At 32.6% G+C, this 14,006-nt stretch overlaps 1 protein-coding gene and 1 pseudogene across 2 annotated transcripts; one reads left to right on the forward strand and one right to left on the reverse strand.

The window, feature by feature from the left end:
- The first annotated feature begins 3,460 nt into the window (after nucleotides 1-3,460).
- LOC146939019 (disease resistance protein RPV1-like) lies at nucleotides 3,461-8,618 on the forward strand. The gene is made up of 5 exons (XM_085752840.1): nucleotides 3,461-3,656; nucleotides 4,575-5,104; nucleotides 5,460-6,534; nucleotides 7,033-7,344; nucleotides 7,485-8,618. The coding sequence occupies exons 2-5, from the start codon at nucleotides 4,623-4,625 to the stop codon at nucleotides 7,785-7,787; spliced, it is 2,172 nt and encodes a 723-aa protein (XP_085608966.1). The 5' UTR covers nucleotides 3,461-3,656; nucleotides 4,575-4,622; the 3' UTR covers nucleotides 7,788-8,618.
- Nucleotides 8,619-10,979: 2,361 nt separating this feature from the next.
- Nucleotides 10,980-13,593, reverse strand: LOC146939020 (putative serine/threonine-protein kinase-like protein CCR3 pseudogene; annotated as a pseudogene). The gene has a single exon (XR_015031518.1). The product of XR_015031518.1 is annotated as a putative serine/threonine-protein kinase-like protein CCR3 pseudogene (transcript).
- Nucleotides 13,594-14,006: the final 413 nt, after the last annotated feature.

A 14,006-nucleotide genomic window follows, 5' to 3' on the forward strand; every position in this document is an offset into this window, starting at 1 on the left:
CAATTATTGGTACAACCTTTACTTTATTTTATTTTATTTTTAGGAAAATGATAATTTGTGTCCTTAAGGCACGTGTTAATGTATTAAAATATAAATTTTGCATTGAAAATTGTATTAATTTATTTTTTAAAAGTTAAATATTTTATGTAAATTAATTTTTTCAATAAATACTTGCTATTATTAGAATCTTCAACATGTGTTCTAAGGCACAAGTTAGCAAAACTTTTATTATATTAGAAATGTGAGAGCACCTCCGGCGGCTGACATAAAGCAACCATGCGCCAGCTGGAGCAACACAAATTGAATCATTTTGCCAATTTTTTTGGTTGGTTTAGTAAATGTAAACGTTTTCTTTGATCGTAGGTACAATCTAGGATAGGTTTATGGCTATAAATAGTCTTGCATGCTTCACCATATTCATTCATTCTTCACTTCTCATCCTTTCTTACTTTTTCTTTCTCATTTTTTAGTTAGGAGTGTTTATGATATCATGGTCACTGCTGACCGGTTATACGATCCTTGAAATTGTTTTGCAGTTTATACGAGGATCATATGACGGTCAACAAAGACCATTGATATCAATTACGACATATTTTCTTTTATTTTGTTATGTTTCGGAATATGAAATATGAACAAATGGTATTTTTAAAAAAATAGGAAGCGCGAGTAAGTCCTAGAATGGAAAAAGTAATAGTATATCTTAAAGATTTTTGCTCTCCACCCAGCAACTTTTACTCGCACCCTGCACTGCTTCCAAATATACCCTTGTGTTAGTTAAGTCACGCAGCGTGACTTAACTAACGCACGTTGTAAGCCATGCGCGACTTAAGTCACGCAAGTTGTAAGCAATGCGTGACTTAAGTCACGCACCACTGGCCTATGCGCAAGTTAACTCACGCACGTTGGCCGGTGGTCAGAACTGAAGAACAAACGTTTTTTTGGTATGTGGTCAATGTTTCAACATTCAATCCACACGTTTTCTACCAAATTTTACACGTTTTTTTTTACCACATTAATGGTATTTACCACCTATACTACCATTCCTACCTATAAATACCCCTCCATACTTCCCTAATTCCTCACACCATACTACTTTCTCCCCCTCATCACTCTCTCCCTCTATTTCTCTTCTTTCTTTTTTTTCTTTTCAATATTCTCTTTGGGGTAAAAGGTGATCAATTTTCGTCAGGGTAAAGTAGTGAGTAGCCGACTTGGGGAAATGATCGACCCTTGGGATAATTTTAAACCTGTTTTTTTAACCGCAGAAACTTTTTACCATGGGTAAAAAGAACTTTGTGTGGTAAAAAAAAACAGTTTTAAATTTAGCCCAAGGGTTGATGATGTATTTTCTCCAAGAAGGCTGCTCACTATTTTACCCCACGAAGATTGATTACTTTTTACCCCAAGGAGAAAATAAGTAGATTTAGTGAATAAGTAGATTACTTTTTATCATATGAATTATTGTAATGTAATTTATGAATTATTAATAAAATGAGAGATTATTTATGCCTCAATTTTGTTCCTTTGTTTTATATTTGTTGTATTTAACTTTATTTATATTTGTATTGTATTTACCTTTATTTATATTTGTATTAATTTAAAGAATAATATCGAATTAATAATTTAGAATAAAATTAAGAAAATAATTTAAATTAATGTAAACAAAATAATTTCAAAATAAAGTTAATAAAATAATTTTGAATAAAGTTAAGAAAAAAACATAATTTGAATAAAGTTAATATAAACAAAATAATTTTGAATAAGTTAATAAAAATAATTTGAAAAAGTATCGTTGCGCCACTTAACTTGCGCCACGTGAGTTAACTTGCGCAGTAACTTACACTTGCGCAAGTTAACTAGCACATGGGCATTTTCGGCATGGCTGCAGGGTGCGAGTAAAAGTTGCTGGAGAGCAAATCTCTATCTTAAACAGGCTAAGATTATAAGCCCATATCAAGCAGCCCAACCTATATCTACTCGATGTAAAATAAGAAAATTGCTCTATAAGCACCTTTAAGTGCTCATAAGCCCCTCAAAAACTAAAATAAAAATAAAAATGCCCTTATCGAAACTTTACACCATTGATCGCTCCCATTTGGGAGTTACACCATAAATATCAAGACTTACAAACCGATCTGTTATTAACATATATCTTAGTCAACTCACTTGCACTACATTCTCTATCACCACCTACATACCTATTCCGTCCATTCCTCCAAAACTTCATTTTCTTTTATTGCAAAAAGTGTCCTAAATCATCAAAGAATGATTGCTAAAGGATTTCTACATTTATTTAACATCAACCTACATATATTGCTTCTCCAGTTAACATTGCTAATATTTTGTGGATTTTTTTCAACCAAATGTGACGAACCTATTGCAAGTTAAGAACCGATATTTGGTTCGGGCTCTAACTCCCGGTCAATTCGGCCCCAATTTTGTTTTATTCCTTCACTTTTGTGCATTATTTGATTTTATTTGATGTTATTATTTTATAATTTACTTTTTTTACTATGTTTTGTTATTTATAATTATGGTTGAACATCCGTTTGATAATTTTGTTGAGTCAAAACTAAATATTGTTGAGTCTTTCAATGAATTCATACTATCCATTGTTAAAGCTTCCGTGAATTGAAATCAAACATTGTCGAAACTTTTAGTGATTTGAAACCAAATGTTGATTTTAAAGAGAACATGTTTGATCCCACGATGTTCCAAAACTTGGTGATAACGAAGTTGATATGACAAAATACTTTTTTTGCATAAGTGAAATATAAAGCAAGAAATGATATAATTAATTGGGTTCGTCAACAATAAACAAAAGTTGAATTTACCTTAATTATAGAAAAATCTCACCATGGTGGTGAAAGAAAGTCACCAATGTTAGTGTTGGGTTGTAAAAAGGGTGGTGTAAACAAAAGAAGCAAGAAAAAAGAAATTGAAACGAATATACCAAGGTCAAGAAATAAATCATACAAAGAAAGTACAACTTTATTTTAGGGTTTAAGAAAATCGTAAACTGCATAATTCATATTGTTCAAGTTTTCTTCATGTGCTGTAGTCATGCATGATGCAAAGTCATATATGACACGAAAATCCCATATTAAAGTTTACAATTTTAAATATAAATCGTTCAACAAAATAAAATTATATACAAAGATTCTGGAAAAAAAAAATATAAAGATTCTAGAAGACAAAGTCGGTAGTGATAATATTTTCTGAAAATAAAAAAGTGAAGTCAAATAGTGTGATAAATACAATATTCCTTTTTTTTTTTTTTTTTTGCTTGGGCAATACAATACAATATTCCATTTTAATAATTCTTTAAAACTATAGTCTGATAGTATGGAATATACAAGGAATTTTCTTACCAATAAAAAATACTACATACAAATACAATTATACAAGGAATTTCCTTTGAAAAAAACTATATATACACGGAATCTTACCAATAAAAAATACTACATACAAATACCTCAAATACCTCACTCTAGTTTTTAATTGATCATCACCAACCTTAATTCATTTTCTTTCTGTTAATTGTGACTTGTTGTGATTTATAGAAGAACTCACGGTTTGAATCACAAAGAAGCTCTCAAGAGGATACACTTGAAAGAAGCCGTCAAGCAAAGGACATAAATCTCTCTTTCATTGCTGTAAGTTCCTTCATGTCCATCGATATGGTCATTATTCCTTATTGTTTCTGCTTTTGTTAATTTTATTGGTAAAAATTGACTAAATCCAAATTTGGGGGGTTTTGCTTGGGGAGCACGCTTCTTTTTAATGCGCAACTAATTGTTCTGCTTGACTTGTTCCTCTTTGCTTGACAATTAGATATTATTTGTTGAATATGCATGATTTTGTGTTTCCTATAAGGTGGTTAAAAGGATTGATTTAGTATGTAACATCTGCTTAATGTTAATTTGTGGAAGTTTATCCTTTATTTGAAGTGATTTTAAAAATTGAGAGGTTAGTAAATATATTTCCAAATCATAGGGCTTGATGCTATAAATTTTGGTAAGTAATCCTAGATATGGCATTGAGTATAGCCTTGAAATTGAGGATAATAAAGTCACACTTTGCTTGTTCTGTTTATGTCTCTTCACGTCTAAAATAGTGAGCATGTTTGAATTTGCAAGTTTGGCAGAATCACAGTGAACCATCGTGATTTTCAAAAGCCTCACTTTAGAGCTTCAACAAAATCACGGTGCCACCAAGATTTTGGCAAATTCACTATGATAACAAACATAGTGTTGTCTTCTGTTGCCTATAAATACTTGTGTTTGTCCCTTACATGATACATTTCAAAAGCTTAACACAATAGTTCTTATCATTCAGTTTTTCACAGAGAGGATATAGCTAATAATGGTGTACATAAATCAATGCAAATCAATGGATTTAATAACCAAACAATCCAAACCAAAAATAATTGGACACGTTGAAAAACTTATTGTAACTATAGAGTTTTAGGTCATGGTTTTGGCTTGTATCCAGATATTATGTGCATCCCTAAATCATATAATAGTCTTAGCAATTAGCTGTGCTCATATTCAATCTCTCTGGTCATTTTGTAGCTGCAGTGAAAAAAAGTTTGGAGACATCAAAGAAATTTAGCTGCAATAATGTTGAGTGGTTCTTGTCCTATTGCCATGTCTCCTCCGACTGAAAAGTACGACGTGTTTCTAAGTTTCAGAGGAGAGGATACCCGTGACAACTTCATCAGTCATCTTTCAGCAGAATTATACAGGAAAAATATCAAAACATTCATAGATTACAGGTTAGACAGAGGGAAAGAGATTTCACCGGCACTGTACACAGAAATAGAACAATCAATGATTTATGTCATCATTTTATCTGAGAATTATGCTTCTTCCACATGGTGTATGGATGAACTCACAAAGATACTCGAGTGCAAACAAATATATGGAAGGGATGTGATACCGGTCTTCTACAAGGTGGATCCATCAAATGTTAGGAATCAGAGAGAGAGTTTTGAGGAAGCTTTTATTGAACATCAACAGCGATTTGGGGACAAAGTGGACACATGGAAGGGTGCTCTAACTCAAGTAGCTGGACTCTCGGGATGGGATTCACAAGTAACCAGGTCACTAATTAATTTACGTGCTCTCAACATATATTTGTGTGTGCGTGTTTCCACAATTCAAAATAGTTTTTATCAGATATTTTTAATTATAAAGTTTACAGTTAGATCGAACGTTACTATTAAATAGATTATATCAATAAAAGTTTACATTAATATAAAATCATTTTATGACTGTCAAATGATGTTATGTCAAGATTAATGTATTCTCTGCACTTTTGTCTGTAACACTTGATCTTCATTTTACAAATTCAAAAACATCAACATGACACCTTTATATGACTGTCAAATGATGTTATTTCTTACTAACACCTCCAGGCTAGTAATTTTAGGATTATGTTTGTTTTATTATGTGCAGTCCAGAACATACACTTGTTACTGACATTGTGGAAGAAATTTTGAAGAAAAAGAAGAATCGTCATCGTTTCCTAAGCAATTGTGAAGGAACAATCGGAATGGACAAGCACATCCAACAAATCAAACCTTTGTTGCACCTTGAATCACCAACTGTTCGGATCATAGGAATTTGGGGTATGGGAGGAATAGGCAAAACCGAAATTGCCCGTGCAATATATCACAGGTTTGCAACTCAATTCAATTCTAGCAGCATGATTCTAAATGTTGAACAAGAAATAAAAAGAGTTGGACTACCCAATATACATAACCAGTATATATCAGAGCTTCTAGAGGAGGACAAACTATCCTCTAAGTTACAGTGCTCATATGTTCAGAGGCTTCGACAAACAAAGTTTCTCCTTGTTCTTGATGATGTGAACACTTCAAATTTAACTATAAAGCATTCTAACTTTGGCCAGGGTAGTAGAATCATTATGACTAGTAGAGACAAACATGTGCTTAAGAATGCTAATGCAGATGAAATATACGAAGTCGAGGAGATGTGTTTTCAAGATTCACTGCAGCTCTTCAGTTTAAATGCCTTTAAACAAAACTATCCTATAAAAGCTTATGTAGACTTATCAGAAAAGCTGATATTAAACTATGCTAAAAGGGTTCCACTAGCTCTCAAGAATTTGGGGTTATTGCTTCATGGTAGAACAAGGGATGTATGGGAAAGTGAATTGCAAAAGTTGCAAGAGTTTCCTGATGAGGAAACTTTCAAAGTGCTGAAATTAAGTTATGACTTGCTTGATGACCGACAGAAGAATATGTTTCTTGACATAGCTTGCTTCTATACAGGGCATTTGGTAAATGATGTCGCGCAAACACTAGATAGCTGTGGTTTCTCTGCTGACATTGGAATGGATGTTCTTAAAGATAAGGGTCTTGTATTTATTTTGGAAGGTAGAATTGTGATGCATTATTTAATAAAGAAAATGGGACATGAAATTGTTCGTCGGGAGTGTGTTGATGATCCTAGAAACCGTACTCGATTGTGGAATCCTGAGGAAATTTATCATGTTTTAAAAAACAAGGTATGTATCTTCTTCTTTGGCAAAAAAAAAAAACTAGTGCAAATTGCTTTCATGTTTTTTAAGCAAACAAATTGTTTACAATAATTAACACTACTAGTACTATGCATTAGATTTTTTTCCTTCTAAATATACTCATAATTAATATACTTCCACCATCTTTACTATAAAACTCTCTTATAAAGTTCACAGATATGAAGAAATGACAAAACTTAGGTGCATTTCTTTAAATGTTTTTTGTTTGGTTCTTAACTTAAACTCGTGAGTTGAGTACTACTAAGAAGATGAAAAGTCAAAAACATCGATATACAGAATAGTATTTATATTTTAGGAATATTTGCACAAAATTTTACATTAATCCACTACCTAGTTTACTTGTATGTTTGGTTGGAGGGAACAAAAGGGATGAGAGGGGAGGATTCTTTTAAAGTGAAATTAATTTCCAGCTTTTTCCTATTTATTTTATTTGTCTGATAATTCCTTGTGTTTTGATTCTTTTAGGGGACAAATGCTATCCGGTGTATATTCCTGGACATGTGTGAAATAAATAAGGTTCAAGTACATGCTAAAGCGTTCAAAAAGATGAGTAATCTTCGAATAATTCAGTTTTATAAGCCTTCTGGCTTTTGGAACGACGACTCTAATGTGATCCTGCCTGAATCTCTTGAAAGCCTTCCTCATACATTAGTATTTCTCCGTTGGGATAACTTCTCTCTAAAATCTTTGCCATTGGAGTTTTGCCCTAAAAACCTAGTTAAACTTGATATGCGTGGAAGCAATCTTGAGCAACTTTGGCATGGAGATCATGATCAGGTATTTTCATGCTGTATGTTACATATCATGAGTGTAGGATTGAATGCAAAACATTAATTTATTATAATAATTATTTTATTTTTATTTGTATTTTTATGATTTTATACAATACAAACTCTTGATCATTGTTTTTTCTTCAGGTTTTGCCGAAATTGAAAAGGCTTGATCTAAGTTATTCTCGTAAGCTTACTCGAGTTCCTGATTTATCACTATGTCCAAATATTGAACAAATCATTCTCAGTGGTTGTGTAAGCTTGGTTAACATTTACTCCTCGAGTTTCCTCAACAAGCTCAACTTTTTATGTTTACATGATTGTGTTGAGCTTAGGAGTTTGAAATTTCCAAGTAATGGTCGACCAAGATCTTCTGGATTAGTTGTTCTGTATGGTTGTGTCAGGCTTGAAAATGTGGTTTTTGTTCAAAGTTTATATTTTCTATTCTAATATAGGACTAGTCTAATGAAAATTAGTTTAGCAATTTATAGTTAGGGGGCTCGATCTGATTTGTGCTTATTGAGAATATGTCAATGTTGGTCAATAATAGGAATCATAATGCATTAACACACTCATAATGGTTATGGTTTCCAATGTACAAAATCACAAGTTATTTTCCCGGGCACACAAAAGATGTATCGTTATCTTCCATGTTGGAAGAAATAAAATTAAATTCTTGGAATTGGCTACGCTCAGAGACTCCTGGTTTTAGTTACTCAATTTCAAATTCGATGTTAAATCCATTGGCTTGTTTGGGATTTAGAGCGTGAAGTTGAGGGTCTCAAATATTTCTGGATGTTTTTACTTGTTGCTTCGACATTTGGATGGAATTCATCTTGATCCACAGAACAGGCACTTGATCTTTTAGCGGAGGTAGGGCAGTGTTATGGCTTTTTCATCGGTGGCATGTGTTAGATCTGTTGTGTTTTTCTGCAGCACGTGCAAGCCTGGATACTGGTTTCGCAATAAGTGGCATGAAGTGACCATGTCTTTGAAGCAGGTTTAAGGATGCTAGAGATAGGAGTTTGTGTCAAAAGTTTGATTCTATGGATTTAAGATTGGAGTGACATAATGTGTTGGCCTAGTAGAAGTTTGTGCTTGTTGTGTTCTACTTATCTGTTGTTTGTATAAAGTTTTGTTGTACTTGCAAATACTGTGTAAATTTTGCTCTATTTTTGCAAGCCCTTGTGCTTAATCTAGAGCCATTTAAAATATTGAAAATGCCATTAATATATTGAATATTTTCAAGGTAAATTCCTAGGTACTTCAAAATTTGTTGAATAGCGGACCGGTACCCTCTAGACAAAACTCATACGAAATTTGATTTTATTTTTAAATTAATTAATACGAAAATATGACATGACATTAAATAATTGAATGATGGGTACATATTCAACAAAACTTCAAGGGTACCACAGTGTTCACATATTTTCAATTAGATTATGTTCCTTTACGATCTAAATTAAAATCGGTATACATGTAACAACAACCAATGCCATGGGACAACAAACTTCTTGCAGTAACTTGTTTTTCTCAAACAGTAAAGATGTTAAAAGCAAAGTACTCTGCCACTGGTGTTCAGGTAAAAAACTCCAGCTTATATATTGTAACTTTCTACATCCTTCAAATGATCAAGTGCTTGTCCCATGAATTCAGCTGGATTAAGTAACAAGAGTGAGACAATTAAGTAACTAATTTGTCACGAAAACATTAACGAAGGAGTAAATATTAATTTAACAAACTAACTATTAACACTTGTCGGTAAAAAAAGTAACAAATTTGTCTTTCAACTTTTTATTTGTTTATATTTTATAAGCTCGTTTGTTACAACTATTTTTTTAATAAAAATATTTTTTAAAACAAAATAATCACTTTGGAAAAATTGAAATTTAAAATCTATTTTTGGTAACATCTCCGAAACCAAATCAAACAAATTTTTTCTTCATTGGTTTGGGTTGGGTCGAATTTTATATAAAAAAAAATTACAAAAAACAAATCAAACGGCCATTTTTGGTTGGTTCAAATTTATTTTCTCAATAGAACCGAATCAATTCGACATGTTAGAATAAGAAAAATTCCTCCATTTCATTCACTCTATTTGCATTATATGGTTTACTTCTCTTTATCTCTCCCATCAATTCATTATGAACAAAATTATTATCACAGAGTGAAAATGTGGCTATATCATCCAAACAACAAGAAAATGTGATTCTAATCGGCATATTCTTTTTTGAAAAAAGCAAATAAAAAAGCAAATTCTAATTGGCAGACTTGAAATACTTTTCAAAAACTCTTTTCTAGTTTTTAAAAACTTAAAAATTAAAAATTTGTTCGATATACTATTTTTAAAATATAAATTTTGAAAAGATTTTGGTTTTTTAAGTGTTGGGGACTAAAAAACTTAAACAGGTAAATTGTGTTTTGGTTTTTAATTTTTGAAACATATTTCGAAAACTAAAAACAAAAAGTGTTTCAAACAGACTTTTTAATTTCAAAAATTTAACACAATTTCCAAACATGATTTTTATGAAAATTCAACTTGAACCAAACAATTTGTCCAAAAAAACAAACTTCGGCCAAAGAAATGTTTTTGAAACAAGAATCATGTACAATTATATTTTTAGGCATACATCAATGATGTTTTATCAAGCTAATTATGAAATATGATAATTATGTATGTTTTTCATATTCATTAATTGACGTAATAACACATCATTCGATGCATACGTAAAATAATTATAAATTAAATACTAATTTAACTTTCGAAACAAATCCATTTAAATGTACCAAAATCTAGGACAGATCACAGATCACCATCTCTTGCGTGTAACTATAAGCATGTGTGCAGTGCAGCTAGTACCGTTGAAGACGGGCTTAAATCAAATTCTCATAACGTGGTCTCCATCTCTAATTTGGCAGGTTATTGACTTGCATAAACACTAATTAATTCTGCATGCTTCATGCTCCTTAGGCCAGCAATAATAAATTATGTTAGAAAAATTTAGGGGCAGTTACCAAATTAATTTATTCAAGTAAATTACAATTTACAACCAAAACAAAATGTCAATTTATATAGTTTGGAAGATTTAATAAGAAACAAAAAATGTCACTACTTAAGTCCCATGAGAGTGAATTGACACCAACCACTTTATTTCTTATTAAAGAATCATAGAATGAGTGTACCATAAGTTAAAAGGTTTGTTCCGTTCATAAAGATAATACTCCCTCTACAAACATAGAATGAGTGTACCAAGAACGCTTAGATGGGATAATACAGGTCTCTTTTAGTTTAACCAAGATCTGGGTTCGAATCCAGCCTTGCGCATGCAGCAACATTAAAGTTCTTAGGAAGAGTTGTCACCCATTTGGGTCCCACAAGGCTCGAGGAATTAGTCTTCGTAAGTTGCGTACGGAGGATATCCGGTTTGCACCAAAAAAAAAATTATTGTCTATGTAAAAACATGATGAGTAATCTATAAATACATTTATATCAGTGTTCTCTAATCCTCAAGTTTTGTTCTCGCGATACTGAACCTCAAGATTAAAATCATGTATAGGAAGTATTTTTGTTATTCACATTATAAGCTCATAAATTTATAATCCAAAGAATAATTTAACAAAACAAAAACAACAAATTAAAATGTGTAACAAAAATAAAAGAATTTATTTCATCTATTGACACATAATTCTTAATTTTTTCATGTAAGAGTGGCAGAAAATGAAGACATAGAAAAACTAGTAGGACTACCCTCAAGAAAAGCCAAAGCCCTCTCCAAATTAGCAACAACATCAACCATATTAGGCCTCTCTTTTCCTTCCAAACTCACACAATGCATAGCAGTATAAGCCATAATCTCAACAGATTCAACTTCATTCACTTCTGGTATTCCAACTCTATGATCCAACAAATTCCACACCTCTCCAGAACCTATCTTTGGCCCTGCATATTCCACCACACCAATAGGACTTGAACCACCTTCAGTTTTAAACACTGCTCTTTTACCTGTCAAAAGCTCCAACATCACAACACCTAAACCATAAACATCACTTTTTGTTGTTAAAACATTCAAAACATAGTACTCAGGATCTATGTAACCAACAGTTCCGACCGCTTTTATATTCGACATCGAGTCTTGTTCGGTTTCTTGCCAAATTAACGACAATCCGAAGTCGGAAACCCTAGCATTCCAATTTGAATCAATAAGTATATTTGAAGACTTAATGTCTCTATGAATAATCGGCGGCACCGCGTAGTTATGAAGGTACTCAATCCCTCTTGCAGCATCCAATGCAACTTTGATTCTCATTCTCCATGAATTCAAAATGCTACTATTTTTCTCAACATTATTCTTATCATGCAAATGATCATGTAATGATCCATTGCTCATGTACTCATACACCAAAAGCCTCTCATCATTTTCTTCACAAAAACCAATTAGTCTCACCAAATGCTTATGGTGTAGCCTTGACAACAATGTTAACTCAGAATCAAAAGCAGTTTCCTTCTCTTGGAATTTCTTCTTCTTCAAGCTTGTATCGCCTCTTTTAATCGCGACTTCACGACCGTCTAATAACTTCCCTTTGTAAACACATCCAAAACTGCCAGCACCAATTTTATTTCCCAATGAGAAATTGTCACTAGCTTGAACTAACTCCCAAAATGTGAAATTTTCTGTTCTGTCTAATTGCTTTGAAGATGAACCACTTCTTAATCTACTTGAACTATGTCTTTTACTAGAAAAAGATCTTAATGTTGTTGTTCCAATATTCGGCATTGGAGCTATATCAACATAAGCATCATCAGATTCACTACTTGTAGGTTGAACAGAATTATCGATTTTCGCCTTTAACAATTTTCTTACACCAATCATAAGAAAATAAAGAATGGTACATAAACCAGCAAAAGCACCAACTGATCCAATAATCATAAATACCATCAATTTCCAGCCTCTCAAGTTACTTTTGTCTTCATCATCACCTTTGGAAGATTGATTCTTAGGTGGTGATGCTAATGGCGGTAGCAACGGAACAGCGAATGGTAACTCGGTTCGACAATGATAACAAATGCTTCCAAAACCATTACAAAGAAAATCAGAATTTGGATACACACCACAAGTGCTACATGAATCACTAATACATGGACCAGGAAGAATCATTCCCAATGGAACATTAACATCCTCATTAGTATTACCCCAACAAATTAGAGACAAATTTTTAGTACTCAAACCACAAACAAAATCCAAACCAGCAACAATTGACTCAAAAGAAACACTTTTCATCATCACTTGATTATTCACATCACCCCAACAAAGAATAAATCCATTCTTTGTTCTAATACCACATGTGAAATCTTTTCCTAAAGCAAGACCTGAAAAAACAGAACCAGTATTCAAAGGAACATTTAACTTACCAGAATAATCATTGTTCTTCTCTCCTTTACAAACCAAAACACCATGAAGTGTTAAACCACAAACATGTGACACACCAGCAACCAATGTTGACATTGATAAATTCCCAAACTGTTCCTGAATCTCATTTTCAAGTTCAACACCCTTTTTACTATTTACACCCCAACAAAAAACTCTATTATTCTCCTTCAATATCCCACAACAAAAACCAGTACCACAAGTAATGCTTCGAAACCGAAAATTTTCATCAGGAGAAGGAAACTTGAATCCATTAGTTTCACCATAACCTCTCCAACACCTTACCACACCAGAGTGCAACTCTCTAGCACAAACATGATCATCACCAACAGCTACATCACTCAACTGAACATTTTCACTATGATACACCCTTTTAGGTTTGAGAAAAGACTTTTGTGTCCTTGTGTTCCAACAGTGGAGGCTGAGTCCATTAGACCGGAGGCCGCAGAAGAAGCTCCGGCCACCGGATATGGACTGAAATGAAACGTTGGGGAGTATTGGTGGAATGAGTTTTTTGTTTTGGTAGCATTGGATGTATTGGTAGGGCTTACCGGCAACTATGCCGCATATGGTGGTGGTGTTGTAGATGATGGCGGTGGTGGTGGCGGTGCCGAGGCTGTTTACGGTGGTTATGGTGAAAATGAAGGAGAAAATGAGTGTAAGTGCTATTGGTGTCATTGGGAAGGTGAGTTAGGCTTGTTGGTTTTCTTCATTGATGAGGTTTTTTGATAGGGAAATGGTGTGAGAAAAGAGAAGAGAAGAAAGAGTGACGTGAGAAAATTAACATAAACATGAACATGCTATTGCATTTTTTATCAACATGATATAGCTACTACTATTTTTTTGGTAGAATATAGCTACTTCTATCAAATATGTTAGATAGAAAGAATAAAAATATCGATTGAAAACTCACACATAGGTAGCATAAAATTAGGGTTCAAACTCCGATCAAGATGTCTAGTCTAACATTTTTTTAAGAGAATTTCAACATTTTTGTCGATTGTAGGACTTTTGGACTATAGCTACCACTATTATTATGTTTAAAAGAATTATTTATTTCATAAAAAATTGTTGTAAAATTTTAGGATGCAATATTTTTGAATTCGGAATCCCCCGCTTCTCAATGCTAACGTGTATGAGTTTTATTATTAAGCTATTTAAAAAAGAAAAATAACTGAACCAAAAAAAAAAAAAAAAAAAGAAAAATAACAAAATTATAAATAAAATCTCTTTCAATAGAAAT

Source organism: Medicago sativa, chromosome 3, assembly GCF_051527215.1.
Source record: "Medicago sativa cultivar Bolivia chromosome 3, Bolivia_mono, whole genome shotgun sequence".
In the NCBI taxonomy this organism is placed as follows: Eukaryota; Viridiplantae; Streptophyta; class Magnoliopsida; order Fabales; family Fabaceae; genus Medicago; species Medicago sativa.